This window comes from Lontra canadensis, unplaced genomic scaffold, assembly GCF_010015895.1.
Source record: "Lontra canadensis isolate GAN:19392208 unplaced genomic scaffold, GSC_riverotter_1.0 scaffold1, whole genome shotgun sequence".
NCBI lineage: Eukaryota > Metazoa > Chordata > Mammalia > Carnivora > Mustelidae > Lontra > Lontra canadensis.
Window position 1 is genome coordinate 51,632,579 of NW_022630995.1, and position 21,480 is coordinate 51,654,058.

Genomic DNA, 21,480 nt, shown 5'->3' on the forward strand with positions numbered 1-21,480 from the left:
ATGTATCTTCTTGGGATTTGGTAGGTTTTGGAGGAGAGGACAAAGCCAAGGGAGAATCTGGCAGGAGATTTCTGAGCAGCTGGTAGGCAACTGATAGCACCTGCTATTTAATCTGAAGCACACTTGCCACCAGGGGGCACCAAACCAGCCCTGAGCTAAGGCAGTCTTAGGGAAGGGTGTTACAGGCAAGCAATGAATCATGGAACACTGCATCACAAACTCATGAAGTCCTCTATGGGCACTAACACAACATAATAAGAAAAAAATTAAAAAAAAAATAGAAAGTTTTAGTTCCTAAATCTGTTCCTGGATCTTCCAGGTTTGCCATGGTCTCAACGCTAGCCCTATAAATAATGGAATAACAGTATTTGACCCAAAAGAGTGTATGATGTATTTTTATGTTGTTTTTTATGTTGTTTTATTGTACTTTCCAAAAATAAGGAGATATAAACAGGCTACTATAACACAGAGCACAAAGAAAAAAAAATTCACCCAGTATGATTATATGGCAGTTTCCCCACTATCATACTATAAAGTTCTTTAGCCATCTCTAATTTATTTTTCCATGGTGCCATAGCCAGTGATGAATAATATTTGCTAAATGAATGAATCCAGTTTGAGAAACTCAAGATAAGCTTCATAAAGGTCATAAGAATGTCACCTGGAAAATACAAGGTTTGGGCAGACTGAATTGAAAGGGAGCTGGTATTCTAGAATCTGAGAATGTTAAGAGAAAAGGCATAGCTAGGAAGTTGGAGAGCCGTGTTTGTAAGAGGTCACTTTTAGCTAAGCAAAGATTATAGCTAACAGAGAGTAAGGGCCAAAAGGATAAACGAAGGCTATCTTGCAGAAGGTCCTGTATCAGGAATGAAAATCTTCACATTTTCTATAAAAATAGAGCCAACCACATCTCATGTTGTGACAACAGGAGAGGTGGCAGAGGAGTGTGTGAGTTTGATCCTAAACCACATTCATGAACTAGGTACTCACAGGTGTGATAATGCAGAAAGATCATTGAAAGCACCTTCAGGCACAACAGAAATGTCATTTCCATGCAATGAACTAAAAGCAAAAAAAAAAAAAAAGGCAGTATTAAATTTCTTATATGTTAGAGAGTCTAGGAAATTCTCACATGTGTATGACTTTAGTTTACAATAAGCATTTTAAATCAGTACAGAAAATATCTATTTAATACACAGTCTTGGTGTAACTGGGTACTATTTGGGACAACCAAAAATTTGTTCCTACTTCACATCATTAGCATAAAGTCAATTCTATATTGAAAAGTTAAATGTAAAAACAAAACTAAAAACAAACAAAAAGAAAATAGAGAAGAGGTCCATCTTGTAAATATAGGATGGGAAAGTCTTTTCTTTCTTTTTTTTTTTTTTTTTAAGATTTTATTTATTTATTTGAGGGAGAAAGAGAGAGAGATCAGAAGTAGAGGGTAGGGGCGGAGGGAGAAGCAGACTTCGCACTGAGCAGAGACCCCTCCCGCCCCATGTGCAACTTGATCCCAGGACCTCGGAATCATGACCTGAGCTGAAGGCAGATGCTTAACAAACTGAGTCACCCAGGCACCCTGGGAAAGGTTTTCAAAGTACCATATAAAACTCAGAACCCATAAAGGAAAAGAGTGATACATTTTTGACAACACCAAATATATCCATAAAATCAAAGATAATATATAAGGAACAGATTGGAAAACATTTACAAGACATATGAGATACAAGGATTAACTCCTTTGTAAAAAAGTTAGAGTCAAGTTGTAGACGCATAAAGATATGTATAAGGAAAAGACAAGATACTGATTAGAAAATTGGAAATGATATGATGAGGCCATGAAATAAAAAACACAAGTGATCAATAAAAAAATAAAATAAACACAAATGCTCCAGTTATTAGAATTTCAAATTAAAATAGGAATGGAAAATAATGGTCAATCTGTCATAGAACATAGAACATAATATTATTCCATATTTGCCAGAGTGCTTTGAAACAGGTACTCCATTAAAATAGGTACTCTGTCATACAATAAAAATGAAAGAATTAATATACCATTCAATATTTGCCAGAGTGATTTGTAATCATGCCGTATTAAAACAGAGATCGTGGAAAATAAGTTTGTAAACTGACAAATTCTTGTTTTGGGGGGACAACTTGACAGTTACTTTTGGTACCCTCACAACACACTGGACAGTAAGAAGAATGTGTAGGATGTTCATTCCAGCACTGTATGGAATAGTGACAATCTGTGGATTCAAACCACATGACCGTGGGGTGCATGGGTGGCTCAGTTGGTTAAGTGTCTCACTCTTGATTTCAGCTCAGGTGGTGATCTTAGGATTGTGAGATCCAGCCTGTTCAGGCTCTTTGCTGGGCGCAGAGCCTGCTTAAGATTCAATCTCTCCCTCTGCCTTTCCCCCTCTCTAAAAAACACAACAATAAAACCAAACAACTAAAAAAAACCCCCAAATACCAAAAAAACAAAACCCACCACATGATAGTTAAAGGTGGGGATGATTATATAAACTATGGTTCCTTCACCCTATGGAATAGTCTTGTACGAGTTGAACAGCTAAGGACTATTTTATATGATGGAATGGAAACACTGTAAAGCATATCGTTAAATAAAAATTAGCTGATGAGAGAACAAGAACAAATCCTATTTATGCTTATTAGAAGGTATATAGCTGTGGGCATACCTATATCAGCATCTAAAAGCAAACGCATATATAAAAAGACCAGAAGACAACATAAAACTGTTTATTAATTCTGGGGGAGGGGACTGTGATTGGGGATCATGTTTCACTGCATATATTTAAAATACATTTTAACATTAGAAGCATATTCATTGATCATGTAACTTTTAAAGAAATTAAATTTCCCATATTTTGTTCAAAATTAACTGAATCTCTATAAGACATACATCTTACTATTATCCATTACCAAATAAATAACCACCACAACAACCTGGTATTGCCCAGATAAAGGCTGTTGAGCAGTGATACAGGAAAAGATGCAATTTGTACAAATTTACTACAAATTTGTAGTAAATCCTAAAATGTCTGAAATTAGTTAAATCAGTAAAAAAGCCAACCCAGACCTCAGATGCCTGAGATAAGAGATACTTTGTTGACCATAAGACGCTTACAGTAACCGGAGAGACTTCAAGCCGTCAAAGGTCCGAGGGGGAACACACCTCAAACGGTTGTAACTGAGAATTCTGAAAGCATAGCACAGCAGATTTGTTTTACTCAGATATCCCCAAATGGCCAAATGTCATTTTAAAAATAAAACAGTTAAGAAAACGGTTGCTTTAGCAGTTTATAAACTGGGAATATTGATGTACAGTATTTTGTTACTGTTTGTATTTTCGGTAATACAACATATTTGTTTCTAAATGTAGTCTAGAATGCTTCCTGCCCTGAGGATGCTAATGCCTCAACTATTCCCTCCCTCAGCTGATGGACTTCTTAAAGATCTCTCCCAAGCCCACCACAAACATAAATTATTCTTTGTTTCTTTCCTGGAACCTATAGTTGTTTGTTTAAGATTTGTTTCTGGTGGGTTTTTTTTTTTTTTTTTTTTAGTCCATATCTCCCAATAGTATTTATATTTTTTGAGGGCAGGCTCTATTTGCCTTGTTAACAGAGAAAGTCCAAGTGCCTAGAAAATGCATTTTGTCCAGTGAATTAATAAATACTCAGGACCACATTTTCATACTCACAAGGTAAGGAGCTGGGTCATGTTGCTGAAGCTCTGATTAGAAAGGGTGCTTATTCGGTTGTTACTTAAGTCTCTACAAGAGAAAAAAAGAAACAAATGGAGTGTACTGTTACCAGAGAAAGTGAAATATTAGTGATTCTTAGAGAAGGCTCTTCTTACTCAGTCATAGTGGCACTGTTATATAGCACACAGCTTTTATCTGAGAATAACCAAACCCTGGATGACCCCCTAAGATAGATTATAACAGTCATAATTATTCATGCCCCTGCCTGTTGAACTTAGAAGTGACAGTGTTTTGCTCTGGCCAGTGAAGGAAGTGTAGGCACCACTGCAGGCTTCACTTAACAGAAGGTTAGAGTGAGCTCACTCTTCCCTCATCTCCCTCTGCTCACTCCTCTGCAGGACTTGTGACGGTCCACGGTCAGCATTGGTGTCCTGGTCCCAGGACAAAGACATGGGAGGACATCACGATGGACACGTTTTATGTGTGAGAAATGAACCTTTGTTCTCGAACCTTCCATTGGTTGCATATCCTTTAGCTTCCATGATATACATGCTCACTGGTACACACAGCCAAACTTGGTAATTAAAGGCATCCATTTGATTACATTTGCAAAGACATAATGAAAAATGCTGCCCTTGGTAAAGTCACTGACACACAGTAGGCGGGTCCTCAATAAATATCTGTTTAATTAATAAATAAATAAGAGAGATGTGGGTTTTTAAACCAATGCTAAATGGCTCTTTATAGCCAAGTGTAACTGGTACTATGAGCTGTAATTATATTCAGTGAACTTGATCTTCTTTTCATTATATATAATATACCTGTGACTATATATAATGTAATACATAATACATAATGTAACTGCAATTATATTGTAATAAAATGGAATATTGTAATATATACTAATATATATGCTATTAGTATATATATAGGATATATGATATATATTTATCTGGCAATTTTGCAACGGAAAAAGTGAGTTAGTATATAAATACACAGTCATACAGTGATATGTATGTAGTCACTGATTTTTCTCTGCTGCTAAATGCTAAATACATAAATAAAAGGAAGATTTAAGAATAAATGAAAAATTATAGGTCATAGTTGATGATCATCGTATGTATGTATATTCACTATTTTTTTCTAAAGCAAAATGTATAAATACATAAATAAATAAATAGACATAAGATGCAGAAAAGCCAAAGATTATCCATTCCTTTATGAAAGTGACCAAAATATCAGTAAAATGAACCTATACAACATAGGAGCTTCATGATTCATCTTCTCAGCTGCTGAAGTACTATCTCTGGATTTAGAAAACAAATAAGTGTATCTATATTAGCAGCAGTTACTTGCCTAGAGTAGCATAATGAGTGATTGGTAAAGCCATTTCTGGATCTACAAATGCTCATTTTTCATTTCCAAACTGGTCTTAAATAATTGCATACTGTCCCACAAATGACCCAATTCTGCTGAAGTGACCCTCTGGAAATTGCAGCAATTTAATGGTTTATTTAACAGAACAAAATGTATGTAATCAGTTCCTGCTGCTAGTAAGTACGTAATGAGAGGCAGAACAAGACATCTTAGGGGATATTCTTTTTTAATTTAATCATTTGTCATTTAAACAGTCCTACATACTTTCTACAAAGTGATTTTCTTATATGTTTAAGAGAAACTGAAAATGATTAACAGTGTTTTAACTAACCACAACCTTCCTAGGGCCAAGTTTACATTGAGAAATGTAACATTTTCTGTGACTTATATTTCTAGAACTCACTAATTAGGGATCAGCCTCCTTATTCTAGGAACTCTAGAAATTGGTCTCCTCAGCCAGTCATATTTACTCTAAAATCAGATAGGACTTAAACTAAAGATAAAGTATTTCCCTTTACATTTACTCCTGTTGCTTATTTTTGTTTGTTTGTTTGGTTTTTGAGAAGCTTTATCAATTATCAGCAAGGCTACTCTAAGTGTGACATTATATACAGTAAGATTGTATCTCTTATTTAATTAAATTAAATATTTAATTATAATTAAATATTGTGCATATAACTAGATCGAAATGTTGGCATATTTAAAGATAATCTTGTACTACCACGTAAAATATCATTTACAAAGATGAAAAAGAGAGATGTTATTTTATAAGGGCAACAAAGCAAAGTGAAAAAAAAGTCAATGTCTGAAATGTATGCTCAGAATGTCAGCATCTTTGTCAAGTTTACTTAAATACTGTGTAACTAAAAATGAATTTTATAAAATTAAATTTGAATACTGGAAGTCCATATCTTAGAACATATCATATAGGAAAGTCAGACCTAATAAAGTACATTTTCAGTAAATTTATTACCATCCACAACCTTTTGCTTAAAGTCAAGAAAAATAAAGGTATTATTTTCTGTCTTTCTTTTCCTGGCTTGTCATCAAATAGCCCATGTTCATTATAAGTAGAAGTATCCGGATTCACCATGTTTCTGTAGTTCTCTGATACTTAGACTTTACCATATTTGTACATTGAATTGAGGAGGTCCTTTCTCTAAGATGTGCCACTGCCTGACTGATATTCAATGAAGGTGAAGCTAGTGATCCAAAACCACAATAAGGAAGGAGGGAAGCATCTAACTGTAAATGATGTATATTATCTGAAAGGTGCACTCAATCTTCTGCCCCTTGCTACCCCCACTTTGGTAAACTAGAATAAGTCAAAGATGAAACAAATGCAATATGTTACTTACATAAGTGTTAAATGTTTGTAGTTATAGAGCTCCTTAGGCACTAATGTAAATTGGTTCCCATCCAGATACCTAAAAACAAGAAAAAATTCTATCTTTTTTTAAAGGAACAATGGTGTGGCACAAAACAGTTGACACAATTTCACCCTTAACTGAGGCAAGGGAAGCACTCTGAACTCTAGCTCTAAGACATCACGCTTTCTCTACCTGGGATTGGTATTTAAAAGAAGTAAAGGAGAAAAAGCATAGTGGTCCAATCCAGTAGAATTATCTGAGAGTGGAATCTCTTAGTGTAAATCATAAAACCAAGGAGAGACTGGTGAGTCCAGTTCTTTGTGGTTTATGTAATGAGGAGAGTCATGTATCCAACCAGTTGTGAGTCAAGAAGAAGTTTCATTCAACCGACCATATTTTCAGTCAGCCTTCAGTCTGCTTGTATTTATATGGGGACGATACCATGAAATGCATTTACTACTGACAGAACCTTGCTACTGAGGGCAAGACCACTCTTTGCTACCTTAATATGCATTCATACACTTAGTAAATACCAATCAATGCCTTAAAGGAGATGTTTAGGAATGAGAATTAGATTTCAGTTAAAAATGACCTAAACATAGTTCTTAACCATTGTGTATCTGGTTTGTGATAATAATTTTACATGGTTGTATAGAAAATCACAACCTTTATCAACGGCACAAATACAACATATACATGTAAAAGTACTAATCACATAACCGCAGATATGTGAAGTTTTCTTTTGTGATTAAAGTCAGCAGGATAATCTAAGAATAGATAGACACTGGGCTAATTGACAAGACACAAAAATAAATGAATAGTTTAGTTTAGTAATACTTTAGTGTCCATAATGTCACAAAAAGAAAAATAAACTCCATCTCAAACAAGTCTGTATTTTCCCAGAATATAGATAATGAAGGGTAAAATGTCTTTTAGCAATGTGGGCTATCTGGCTACAGATGTGCCCACAAACGATTCTGGTCCAGTGGGCACAGGGCACCTGCTCCCCGGTGTCATGGCCCATCTTGAGATCTAAGGTTGAGGTGATTAGTATGTTTGCTGGATATAGAAGTAGCTGAGAAATTGCCTCAGGTAAAATCTATTTCAAATAGTTCAAAATAAAAAAGTTATATAAAAGGTACAATTCATCAAAATATGTAGTAAATAAGGGACTAAGAAGCGGGCATATGTTATGACTTCTAATTTATGCCTGCTCAGATTTTCTGCCTTTGTATTTCTTTGACTCCTTTCTTACCTCCACCTACGTATTTCTTGGTACCACTAGAGGGAAGCATAATCCCATAGACTTCAGTATTCTCCCTTTATTCTGGAAAATGTCATAACAGAAAGCTAAACGGATTCAGAATGTGCACTATGGATGTTTACACGTAAAACAATCTAAGGGGGAAATTATATGGAACTGATTAAAAATAATAGATACCACTTGTTCAAAATTGTCCACTAATATGTCCTCATTTTTGCCAAATTCTTTAATAATTTAATATAATGTGCAATGAAATTTTTCTAGTACACGCATATACGTGATTGTAGAGAAGGATCTTGCTGACTTGGTATGATTCTAAGAATAAGCTCTGGGGGAGGTAAAACTAGAATTCACAAGAGATGAGTTAATCTTTTCCTCATCTCTGTAACATATTTCTTTAGAAAAATATTACTTTGTAAGTACTTTGTAAAGAAATAGATTGAAGATTCAACTGTCTGACAGAAGAGACATATGGATGGCATAAACAGGATGTGAATCAAGCAGGTTCTCAGATATCGTTTAATAAGGAAATTAAAGAAGGTTTAAAGTTATTGGATAGGCATCGGGGAGAAGCACTAAGGTATGGGCCAGTTAGAAAGAAGGGGTTCTGCATGAAAGATGATCTGGTTATGCTGAGTGCTGTGTTCTTGGCTGGGGTGTTCCCAGAATCAACGCTTTGCCTATGGAATACTCTGAAGGCATCTAGCTGGGTGGAGAGTAATCTTTCGAAATAAATACTTATTAAAATAAGAATTATGTATTTAATTACACACACACAAAGCAGTGCTTAGTCAATTAACAACTGTGACTGGCAGCAGAAGCTGAACACTTCAGGGCAGTCCAGTCCAAGAGGGACCTTCTGTGTATGTGTGCTAAGGTCGCACGATCACACCTTCTTTTCCCCTAAGTGTTCAATTCAGGACCAAATTAGGATTCCTAGAACTGCACATGATATGCATATAAGTTCTCTGACAACGGAAGTGACATCTTCTTGCAACTCATTACCTACGTTCCATGTTGCCAAAAGTTTATCAGAGCTGCTCATTTAGAATGCTTGCACACATGGGCATGAATTATAGGGACACATCTGCACAAATTACATTGGAACTTAAATCATTTCTGGTACATAGTTCCACACAGAAAAAAATAAACCGAGGCAAAATGACTCAACTGCACTCATACCAAGCATTTGTTCCTGGTCCATTAGTATGCAGATTACGTAATGGAAGGGAGCATGCATGTATCATCTTATGCAAGCAGCTTGCTCTTGGATTTATTCCAGTCCACATATATAACATGAGGCAGCTAAGAAAGTGTGCATGGTGCTTGGTATCGAGAGGAGTACATACTGACCATGTAATCTGTGGTCATATATCAGATACGAACATATTAGGGACAATTGGCTCCACACCCTTCATGGTGGAAAGGATTCTAATTCAAGTCCAAAGGGCAGTACCTCTTTTTTAAGGATAAAGATCAGGCCAGTTTCTTCTACATCCTCGATATTTATGTATCCCATGTGGGAAGTTATTCTCCCAGGGGACACAGCAGTAAAGAATAATTAACCATATGGAATATCCCAGATACTGTGGATGGACTAAATATACATCTTTTTCCAAGGTGTATCTGATGGAACATGAGTCTTGCAAGATGGTCCATGAGAAAAGGGCTATAGGGACAAACAAGTATGGGAGCTATCTTATATTTTACCACCCTCTCTTGGGGCTTCAGAGTGTACCTTAGCATAATACAGATGCTGAGAAATCCTACAGTGAATAAGAGAGAAACAGACACAACCAACATTTCCCAGGTGTATCTAAAGGCTTTTATATTATCTATTTAGGGTTTTACATGATGCTATTTAATGGCTTATAGAATTTGGAAATGGGACTCTGGAGATTTTTATTGGGTTTCCACTATTAATATTAATTGTTAAATTATATTTGATTTTAATTAATTAAATATTAATTGTTAAGGAAACAGAAAGGCAAGCTCTACTTACAGTTCAGTGACGTCTCTGGGAATTCCTCTGGGCAAGACCTTCAAGGCCTTGTTACTACATCGGACGACTGTATCCAAGCACGAGCATTCCGTGGGGCAGCGGGAGAGTGGGGAACAGCTGCTGTCATCATTGCCTAATTTGCCAAAAGAAATATAGGAAAACCCAGAGGCATGGCTTTGAGAATGCAAGGAGGGATGTTATGCTTTTAGCTTAACCAACACAAGAGTCTTGAGCCACGAGATCACTTTGGTACATACAGCACATGGGGTGTTTACAAATGGATGCCATCCGTCTGATAGAGCACCACTTTCAGATTGCCTAGGGCTGAGTTCCAGAAAACAACTCACAATTTATATCATCTCTCCAATCATAACAGTCGTTTTCTTTGTTCAGTTATTTATACAAATTATACTTGTAGTGAGAATATGTAAATCTACATTGAATTATGGAGAAATTATAAGGACACAGACATGTAGAGGCCTAAAGGGGTAGATTAATTTAAAATGTTTAGCAGAAAATGTACAGGCCACTGATTTTAAAACATAAGGCTTAAAGGGGGTCTCCATTCCCTGGCAGCTACCTTACGAGGCTATTATGAGAAATCAAATATGGTGATCTATGCAGAGCATTAAAAAGTGAAAACTGTTATTTTTGTTAGGTATCCTAGAATTCCTATATTTTTAGGTCAATTGCTTTTCTCCTTTGAAAATGGCAGTTCCTGAAAGAGATGCTTAGAATAATAAAGTTAAAATGAAGCTATATAAATAGCAGCAACCACAGCCTGGAAACTGGAAAATTTAAAAAAAAAATTCAGAAACACAAATCAAGCTGACACGGATGGGAAAGCAAGACTGAGGAAGTATGTGCCCTGTTTCTAAAACTAAACAAAACAAAGGCAAAAAATACACAAAACTATTTGTCGCCTGAAGTCGGGCACACTGCTCTAGCTGGGCCCCACAGCACGGGACTGGTCCCGTGAACCCCTGGTGCCCGAAGATTTAGCAAGACTTCCTTACCATCGTCACACGTGAAGTCTTGGATGGCGACATCCTGGATGGGGATCTCCTTGAGGAAGTACGGCTTCTGACAGCGAGGATTTCCGGTTACGATTCTTTTCTTCCTGAGCCATTCACCCAGCCAAGCCAAGTAGCAGTTGCAGTTAAAAGGATTGGCCAACAGATTTCTAAGAGCCCCACACAAGCAAGACAGGGTTGAGTTTGGAGTTTTACTTTCTTACTTCTCAAAACCCCATGCTACCTCCCCCCCACCACCACTATTACTGCTGGAATGATTTCTTCTTAATCTTTGTATTCCCTGCCACCTCCATGCCTTTCCTCCATTCATACTCACTCACACCCAACCGATGGGATACATTTTTGCGGGGGTGGGGGGTTCAACTATGTATGTTTGGAACTTAAAAAAATAACATACTTTTACGTGAGAATTCGTCAAAAAATTTCATGAGGAAAAGAAAGCAAAGGCAGCATTTTGGGGGTTTATGCAGCGGATCCTGACAGAGATCTCATTTGGAAATGATTTAAACTCGTCAGCGATCTGACTTGCTGCCAAACATCCCTCCACTGATAATGCAGTGATTTAATATAAAGATGAAGGCTGATTACCTTATATTATTGAGTTTAACCTGACAACAGATATTTCATTAATTTGTCATTTCAGGATTTCCATCTCTTATTTGCTCCAGAGAATAGGCTTCCCATCTAAACTGACAGCTGAGTTGATTAAATGCCAGTTATAAAAATGAATTTACTTCTACAAATCTCAATACTTTTGGCATCTCACCACTTCAGCACAAACCTATTGACAACCTTATTATTTCTAAACATGCCATCATTAATATGCACAAATTAGTCACTCGATGTAAAGTGTCACACTTTATGTGGAAAGAGGATTAAGTATTTTACTGATGGATGCATGCTTCCCTCAAATTATTTCTTCAGTGACTTGAGCTACGTTGGACATTTTTTTTTTTTCTTTCTAACTACCTTCTGATTTAGATTAGTATATTTAGATGCCATTGTTACTAGGAAATCAAATCCATTGTAAGATTTATCATTTCAAACCTTGCTTTCTTAGATACTGACAGATAAGAGAAATGAAACACATTGTTCAGGGGGGGTAAAAAAAAAAAAAACACAACACCTTCTGAGTGTCTACAAACCTACAAATATTCTTTATTTTCTAACTTTCTACAAAAAATGTCCTCTTGGACAGGCTCAACCTATTTCTTCAATATTTTCCTAATAGTATAGTAAATGCCCTCTAGTGCACAGTTTTTATTGTTGGTCTGGTCATCCTAATGCAGGTCCTGTCACTGTGAATGAGCCTTTTGAGCACAGTTTGTTGGTAATAACCCTATCAGCTCTGTTTTTATGATACTTAAGCTGAAAACACTCCAATGTGAGAACACTGGGGAAAATCTACATTTCTGTGATGTACAGTGCAGTCAAGTTATAATAAAGTGAAAATTTACAAATGAAGTCATATCACCTTATTCCAAAAAAAGAGTCTATGGAAAAAATAGTTAAATTTTTGTTATGTTTTAATATGAGAGTATAGGAAGCATTTTTAGAAAAAATTAAAGTAAGTTTAACACGAACACATTTGGTTGATCCGTAAATACTTGATCACATTTTTGTGAAACGCCTAATCATGCATTAAAATGCTATTAATAAAAGTAAGAAATATAAATACACGGGGTCAGTCATACATAAATGAACATCACCCTTCATACTTACAGAGTAGATAAAGAATGGAGAGTGTCAAACGCCCCTGGCGCGATGGTAGTAATTTGATTATCATACAAAGAAAGCAAACGCACAGAACTCAGTCCTATGAAACTGTCATTGCCAACACAGCTTATGCGATTACTTCTCAACATCCTGAGGGAAAAGAGACCACGGTTGGAGAGAAAGCATCAAACAATCAGTTTTGCCTATCTGAGGACCCAAATAACCCCTCTTTGTAAATGTGTAACATTCATTTACTGTTTTCTGAATGATCTCTTGTCCTTAGGAATAGCTGCCCATATACACCAACAGCTGTGTGAGAATAAAATAAATGCTTAGCCTACAATGACCACACTCCGCTACAGAAAAGCCCGGTGAGCCTCGCCTGGACTCCCGGCCCCATCTGACGAGAGTAGAATGTTTTTTCCTCTGATGCTAATTATGTTTGTCTGATTACATAATGTCCCAATTCACCTACAGCTCTCTGAGCCCTTGAAGCCCCGTGATTTGTGTGTTCACTGTGGCATTACATTGGGAGCAGACAAGAATGAATAGTGCCGGCAGATGGAGAACTGAGGGCACCTCAAGGATATCCATGCCAAGTTATTGTCAGCATGGGCTGGGGAACCCAAACTAGACAGAGCACCCAAAAATCTTGCACAAATTATTTTACTTATGAAAATTATTTTATTATTTTAAAGTTTGGAACTTAAAAAGAAGTAATCGTTAACAGATTCCCTTGCTCACAATGAAGTTTAAGTAAGCTTCTCTTGAAAGAATTCTGACTCTTTTTTTTTTTTTTTAAGTCATTGCCATTAATAGGATTAACACAGTTGTCATTTCCTCAACACTACTAAAGTTTTGGGTCTCTTTGTAATTCTTCGTTGAACTGTTTATTTGTGGGGCTTAGAAAAATTCCTTAAAACCCCCATGTAATCGGGGCACCTAGGTGGCTCAGTGGGTTAAAAACCCCATGTAAAAATGAAAAGTTGCCATGAGTCTTATCCAGAAATAAGGCTGAAAAGTTATTTCCCTTAATTTTTCTAGACATGTGCGGACCACACTACCCTACTAGAAGATTGCAGTATATAAAACAGGCAAAAATAAATTAACAGCAGAGTGTTCCTTTAAAATTCTAGATGGCTCTATAGAAATAAATAGAAATATCAATTTTTGCATTCTGCTATGTCACAGATAGGGAGAAAAAATGATGCTGTCCCTATCAAGGCATCACTTTATGTTCAGAGGGAAATGCAAACAGAAGGTCATTTCTATCAGCACTATCATTTGCTGTAAGTAACAAAGAACACTTGGTTTTAATCTTGGTGAAGTCACGGACACCTGGGAGAAGCTGAAGAAAGCTTTACTTTCTGTTGCTAGAAAAATCCATAAGCACACATAGATATGACATTTTGCCTGCAGTCTCAAATATTCAGACTCACTGAAATCTGTGCACATAATATTAAGAGCATTACTAGTCCTACAGAGTTAAGAAGTCTAGGGATAGTGGGGTGCCGTGTCAAAATATTCACAGTTCCAAACCGAAAGATACCACTTGGAGAAATACATATGTCCAGACAAACCTACTTTCATCCTCTGAAAACTCTGAGCTTGGCTCTAAAATCCTCTATTATTCTTGTGTAGCAGAGTGGCTGAAGGAGACAGCCAGTGGCATCTGTCTTAGGTGCCAAATATAAGAGGCACAAAAACATTGCTAAAACTGTAATGAAGGAGGACATAAATTTAGAGGACTTGTCTCAGGGAGAGTCCTGTGAGTGGAACTAGTCAGAAAAACAAAAACAAAAACAAAAAAAAAAACAACAAAAAAAACACTTTAATAAGCTGCTTGAGTTGGTGTTATGAAATCAACTGCATGCCCTTAAATTCATATGTTGAAACCCTAACCCACAATGTGACTATATTTAGAGAGAGGGCCTTGGGGGAGGTGATTAAGGTTAAATGTGGGACCCTAATGTGTTAGGACAGTCTTTATAAGAAGAGGAAGGGACACCAAGAGCTCTCTCTCTCTCTGCACACAGAAGAAAGGCCATGTAAGAACAGAGTGAGAAGTTGCCATCTACAAGCCAAGAAGAAATCTTGCCAGAAACCAACCCTCTCAGCACTTTGATCTTGGACTTGTAGCCTCAAGAGCTGTGAGAAAACAATTTCTGTTGTTGAAGTCATCAGTCTGTGGCATCTTGTTATGGCAGCCCAAGGCAGACTAATGTAGGTGGGATATGGACTCCTTCCTCACCTCCTTACCCTCCACTCCCCATCCCTCATGCTGCCCCTTCCAAAGAGAAGGTTCCCCTAACAAGTAGTATGCAACAAAGGAGCTTCTGCTTGCTGGATTCATGTTTTGTTGTTGCCTGAGGCACCCTGGGGTTGGGGACCAGGGGCAGGAGTAGATGGAGCCACCTGAGGTGTATTTTCTCTGCTCTCCCCTTATCTTTCCTAAGTATCTCCTCCATAAAAAAGGCTAAAGGAATATTTGCATAACATTTTGAAGTCACTCAAGTTAGTCTGTGGGAGGGCTGCAGACTGGTTCTACTGGAACTGAAGTGCCATATTCTCCCCGTGAAGCTCAAGGAGCACACATCTACGTTCACGAGCAGAGATTTTTCAGTACGATTTGAATTTAGGATGCTATGAAAGCATCCACATGGGCAAGGGAAATGGTCTTCTCTTTCTGCATCTGATAAAGCGCAGGCAGGGGACTTCTCAGCTATCAGTTCCCTGGTTGTGGCTCTGATGGTTAGGAGACACGACGGAGCTTGGGCCTCTCTTCACTGCAACCACTATCAGTGGCTTCTTGGTTACAAGTAGTTTCCTTCACATCTTCCAAAGGCTTCCAAGTTTTGGGTTGTGTCCCTTCCTATTTTCAGGTTGCCACTTTTGTCCAACATAATACATACCTTAGAGATCATAAAAACTAAACATATGCATTGTAGAAAATTCAAGTAACACAAAGTGTTGTTTTTGCTATTCAATGCAATCCCTGTCTTCTTTGGCCAAGAAGTTTTTTTAGAAACATATAGAATTTCTTTTTCCTCACCTCCCTACTCCTGAGCAAGTAGACATACCTCTTAGCATGTTTCTTTGAAATAGTACAAGATCTATCATGAATCAGTCTCTCTTTTTCACTAAGACCTTATGGGAGTGAAAGAAAGTGGTTTCCAGAAAAACTTCGTTATTCTGCCACAGGGTTTGGATTGGATTCTTAAGTTTGAGCCCAGGGGCCAAAAGCAAATGTTAGATGGAGGTTGAGGAAAGGGCAAGAGGATGAACATTTTGAGGCAGAATGGGGACAGGGGATATATCCCTACAAGCATTGGAACAAGGGCAATCTGTTTGTTGAGGAATCAGCAGCCAGGAGACATTCTTGATCTTTCCTAAGCAACATACTGAAGTCAAGGGTATTTGAGTAAGGCAATGTTTGGATGCACAAAAGGTGTGTGTGTGTGCATGCGTTTTGTGCTTGCATGTTTGTGAGAGACAGAGAAAGAGATGGGAGGGTGAGAGGAAGTCTGCACAATTCCCTAGCCTGGAATTATAATGACCAGTGAACTACAACGCTGTGGTAAAAGAGTCACTATGCAGATAAGAATACTTACAAAGTTTTCAGGCTTTCTAATCCCTTGAACATCTTATGCTGAACATTTTCCAAACGATTACTTGTGAGGAGTATTTCATTGACACCAGACGCTCCTTCAAATGCTCCTTCTTCAATGTCTGTAATCTTATTGTTGCTAAAGTTTCTAAATAAGAAAAAAAAATTGTTGAAACAAGACTTTAAGCTATTTCTTTCTAACAAAGAGGGCACTGAGACAACATGCTTGATTATTTTCTTCTAGTGAAAAATAATTTTCATGATTTCCAAGCTCTTGGCTGCCCACCACACCCAAGGCTCTGAAAAGACACCACTTCCTATTCCATCAAGTCAAACTGATAATAGTTCTGAGGGACAATGTCAGCGGTGAAAAACACCAGCCCAGTCAATGTCAAATTGTATTCAAGGGTCCCCAGGAGTATAAAATTCTTGAGGTCAGGTATTGAGTTGTTTAAACTTTAATGTTCAACACGAAGCTTAATAAGGAACTTTTAAAGTAAGTGTCCCTGACAAAAACTATTAAATTAATTAATGACTAAAAGAAGGCTGTTGTGTAGAGAAAAGATGGATGGGTTAAATGTGTGAGGATTTAGCTTGCATCAGAAATGTATCTGAATATGGGTTTGTTCCCAGTCAAACCTCTCACTGTGTCAAAACAACCCGTATTTTGGGTGATACAAAACACAACATTGCTTGCCCAAAGGGCAAAAATATCCAGGTGCGGTAACAGCTTCCTATAGGTTCTATCTTTCTCTTTCTCACTTTTCACTCCAAGATAAGGAATGCCCCCAGAACCAGGGTCATTTTTATTTATCCTTTTATTCCTCCCAGAGCATTGCATGGAGTAGTTCCTCCATAAATATGTGCTGAATTGAAAGGTATGAATAAAATGAAAGAGCAATCAATGTCAGTGAAAAAGAGAACAATCAAACAACAAGAAACTCTTTGGGAGGCGGTATGATATGGGGGTCAAGTGCACAGGACATAATCTGCTCTGCTGTGTGCAATCAATGTGACCGAGGGTCATTTACACATAGACAAGAACAGATATTACAGAGCAACCCTCCTTTTCTCCTTTTGATATTTCCTCTTGTATGAAGGTTGTTCCATTGGCCTGATACTCCTGACCTCTGTTCTGTCCCTCCCTCCTCCTCAGGGAACAGGAATACTGCGTGACTGCTGTTGGAACTGCTGAGTTTATAAACTTATTTTAAAATATGAGTTGTGGATATGTAGTAATACAGATGAGCTATCAAGTCAGTTTACCAATCATTAATTTTGACTATCTTCTAATGAAAGTTTAATGAAGCAAAAAGTCAAATAGTTGACATGAATGTGCTGAAAGAGATATAACAGTGTGGTTTAGGGAACAGTAAAGGAAGTTACAAAACACTACTGAACCCATTTCTAATGAGCTTAGATTGCTGAATCCCTGCTGTGGCCACATAACAAACCAGCTGTCTGAATTAAAGTAAGACACCAGGGCTCTGCTACAAAAAATGTGGTTGGAATTCTTGAATACATAGAAAAGAAGTGGTTACTCAGGCTCCTCTCAGAAATTTCCCTAAATTCATGTCACAGGTATCCACTATAGGGAAATTTCTCCAGATTTTTTATACTTTCCAATTTCCAAAGAAATCTGAATAAGACTGCACAGGGCTTTGAAAAACACAGCAAAACACCAAAGAGATTTTAAAAGGTGGCTAATGCACGGCTTACATTTTACGTAACTGCGGAAGTTTCTTGAAAATTCCTGTAGCTTCCAACACCGTGAATTCATTATTATTGAGACGCCTCAGAAAAAAAGAAACAAAAGTTTCAATCACCAACAGCCAGGAAGGGATTAAGTTTAATTTCTTGTACAGAAATGTAAGATCACTTCATGATTATTCTAAAGTAAAACATAGAATACATGTCACAGAAAGTCTGTGGAAGTACTGATTTTTCCCCATTTCACTCAAATTTTAATGAGCAAAATATTAAGAAGCACACAGTAAAGAAAACCAGTAACCAAAATTCAAAAACAGCTCTCTCATTCAGAAATCTGTAGAACAAAGTTTCTCAAACCTTGCCCAAAACTATTTTTACCCCAGAAAGCATTTTGGATCATTTTTTCCTAATCACTTGCTCCATACATTTTTTACTAACAGCTTTTATGATATGCAATTTATATGCCATAAAATTCACCCTTTTACAGAGTGAAATCTAGTGGTTTTAGCATATTCACAAAATTGTGCAACTATCTTTGCTACCCAATTTTAGGACACATTCATCACCCAAAAGAAAAATCTCATACCCATCAGAAATCATTTTCTATTTGTTTCCCTCCCTGCCTCAGTCCTTGGCAACCACCAATTTACTTTCTGTCTCTATGGATTTTTCTATTCTGGACATTTCATATAAGTGAAGTGATAAAAAATGTGTCTTTGTATGCCTAGATTTTTTCACTTTACTTAATGTTTACAGGACCTATCCATGTTTAGCATACATCAGTACCTCATTCCTTTTTATGGCCAAATAATATTCCATAGTATGGATATACCAATTTGGTTCATTTATCTATCAGGAGATAGGTATTTGAGTTGTTTCCACTTCTTGATTATCATGAACAATGCTGCTGCCAACACTGGTGTACATACAAGTTTTTGTGTGGATATATGTTTTCAATTTCTTTAGATATTTATACTGGTGTAAAATTGCTGGATTACAGGGTAAAATTATACTTAACAATTTGAAGAATAAGCAAACTGTTTTCCAAAGGGGTGCCATTTTTATATTCCCCCAGCAATGTAGGAGGGGTCCAATTATTGTTTTGTTTTTGTGGCCCTTCTAGGGAATGTGTTACCTCACTGTAGTTTTGATTTAGGGTTCTCTAATGCTTGCTGATACTAACCATTTTTTAGCTTGATGATAATAAGCGCATTTGCTTATTGGTCATTTGTATATCTTCTTTGGAGAAATGTACATGCAAATAATTTGCACACTTTTTGACTAGGTAATGAGCACCTTTATTGCTGAGTTGTAATAACTCTTTATATATTCTGGATACAAGTACCCTATTAGATATATGATACATAAATATTTTCTTCCCAGTATTAATTTTTAAATGTATAATTTACAAAATTCTTAATTTCTTAAAAAGCACACAAACTTTCCTAATTAGTAAATTAGATGCTATGCTATAATTCTTAAATGTCAGGTAAGCCTACTTAAGCTGTTATCATGCTGGAAGATAAAAATTGAAATATTATTTGTGATAGTAATAGAAATATATACAACTCCTTACATGACCATAGCAATAGAGTTCAGGCCTTTTACTGTCTGAATGGTCTCCACACATTTCAAAAAATCCTGAAGCTTTGAACTAGATTAAAAAACTAACAGGAATAATAATAACTATCACTATAGCCACAGGGTAGTTTCTGTCATCTCTTTGAAAGCATTACATTATTTTTATTAGAACCCTGAGATCATTACCTGAGCTGAAGGCAGAGGCCTAACCCACTGAGTCACCAAAGCGCCCTAGCATTACATTATTTTTAATTATTTAAATTGTTTAAGATGCATTAAGTGATAGGCATGAGTTTAGGCACAGTGGGAGCTAAACTATAGAACACAATCCCTGTCATCAAGGAGTTACAAGCCAGTTGAAGACAAAAGGATTATACAAGCATAAAAGGACAACCAACTTTGCAAAGCAGTTAATAGCAAATACCAGATGGTGCTATATATAAACGTCGCTAAGATGTTCACAAAACAATGAGATTTCACCAAATTTCTCTTGAATTTTTAGAACACTAGCATGACTTTTATAAATAAAATCACTAAAGGCAAACCATACTTGGCATAGAATCTATAGATGATTCAACAAACATATTTTAGCACCTAGTATGTGCTAGGCTTGAGGTAGGGTTATAAATAGAAACCTGATCTTGTTGTTCTTCCAGCTCTTCCTATGCTATCCATTGTTCAGGGAAAAACTATCCTCTGCGCTTTAATACTCCATAATCACGGAATCCTTCCACCTTTGAGTTAGTGAGATAATAAAGCCAATAAAGGCTCTCTGACTGAATTCATAATTAACAGAGATTCAAAATGGTGACTCTCCAGCTACTTTTTGTAGTTGCTGCAAAAGACTGTACCTTAAAAATCTATTACATGTTTAGAAATGGGTGCAGGCATAAATAACACCCAAGAAACAGATATCAAAGGAATGTTCTTATTATTAGCATTATTAAGAACTAACTGACTTTTTGAGAGGTAAATTAATTTCTGTAGTCCTGTCTTGGACCAGAAAGATGAAGTAAGATAGCCTCTAATATATCTTTGTACAAAGAAGAGTTATGGCCATGTGCGTTAATTAAAATCAATGTAATTCTTGAAAATAAAAGGGAAAGAAAAAAATTGCAACGCTCTGCTCTTTTCATTCCCTCCCTCCCAACCCGGATTTTGTTGGGCGATGAACTCACAGCTCTGCAGTATACTGGGGAATGTGGTCTGGGATTTTGATGAGTTTTTGATTGGAGCAATCTACTGTGGTTCCTTCACAACGGCACTTTTCAGGGCAAGCCAAATCTGCAAAGCAGTCCCCACTTAATTTTGATCGATAATCTTCTGTGCCTATTGAGGATTCAAGGGATAAAAAAAAAAAAGATACTGAGTCTAAAGGTTAGAACAGTTGTTAATTTGTAGGAAGAAAAATAGTAAGATAACTATAGATTATGCAGCAGGGAGACAACTTGGGGAATTTTTGGTCAATGGATGTCAGGAGAGGGTTAAAACAAGGGCTTGGAATTTGCTGGAAAAAAGAGTAACCAGATTCACAGGACAGGAAAACATTAATAGAGATGAGCTTTTCACAGCTGTACTTTCTGCTGATCCAGTTATGAGCCATTCTAGCCTAGTTGACAGCTAATCATACAATGGCTATTAATTGTTACAAAGTTTATTTTTTTCTCTGAGTCAGGAATTTAAAATGTATCCAGTAAGAAACATATTCCTATATATCATTTTAAATTAGGGCTTTCAAGGCAAATAGATGTACTCAGGTTTTTAATTTTTCTATGGTCTTATATTATTCTCTCCCTCTCACATAATCTTCGGAAACGCCTAAAAAAGCCCTCTTTTTTCATTTTGATTTTATAAAAGGAGACAAGTAAATCCTGATTTAAGCCTCAGCAGCTTGTCATGCTGTAGAAAGCTGCGTGACGTTCCATGGTGCTTGACGGAACCATGTTTTACTCATACCTGGCAACCACATGGTTAGATCAAGCACAACAGAAAATCTCGCGACATAATCACTACACCATCCACTAGGCCAAGGGTAAGACCGAGAGGAAAGATGAAGGGAAGCAGGAGAAAAAGCTACAGACGTTCT

At 36.8% G+C, this 21,480-nt stretch overlaps 1 protein-coding gene across 4 annotated transcripts in view; it reads right to left on the reverse strand.

Annotated features, from left to right (window-relative positions):
• SLIT2 (slit guidance ligand 2) overlaps positions 1–21,480 on the reverse strand; it is a 350,509-nt gene that overhangs the window by 58,426 nt on the left and 270,603 nt on the right. For all 4 annotated transcript variants that reach the window (XM_032854244.1, XM_032854235.1, XM_032854264.1 and 1 more), the window contains 10 exons: positions 20,573–20,723; positions 17,823–17,897; positions 16,108–16,251; positions 12,503–12,646; positions 10,763–10,929; positions 9,747–9,879; positions 6,469–6,537; positions 3,731–3,802; positions 3,155–3,226; positions 991–1,062 (listed from right to left, as the gene is read on the reverse strand). In XM_032854244.1, the coding sequence (XP_032710135.1) occupies positions 991–1,062; positions 3,155–3,226; positions 3,731–3,802; positions 6,469–6,537; positions 9,747–9,879; positions 10,763–10,929; positions 12,503–12,646; positions 16,108–16,251; positions 17,823–17,897; positions 20,573–20,723 (1,099 nt within the window). The remainder of the gene's footprint in view (positions 1–990; positions 1,063–3,154; positions 3,227–3,730; positions 3,803–6,468; positions 6,538–9,746; positions 9,880–10,762; positions 10,930–12,502; positions 12,647–16,107; positions 16,252–17,822; positions 17,898–20,572; positions 20,724–21,480) is intronic.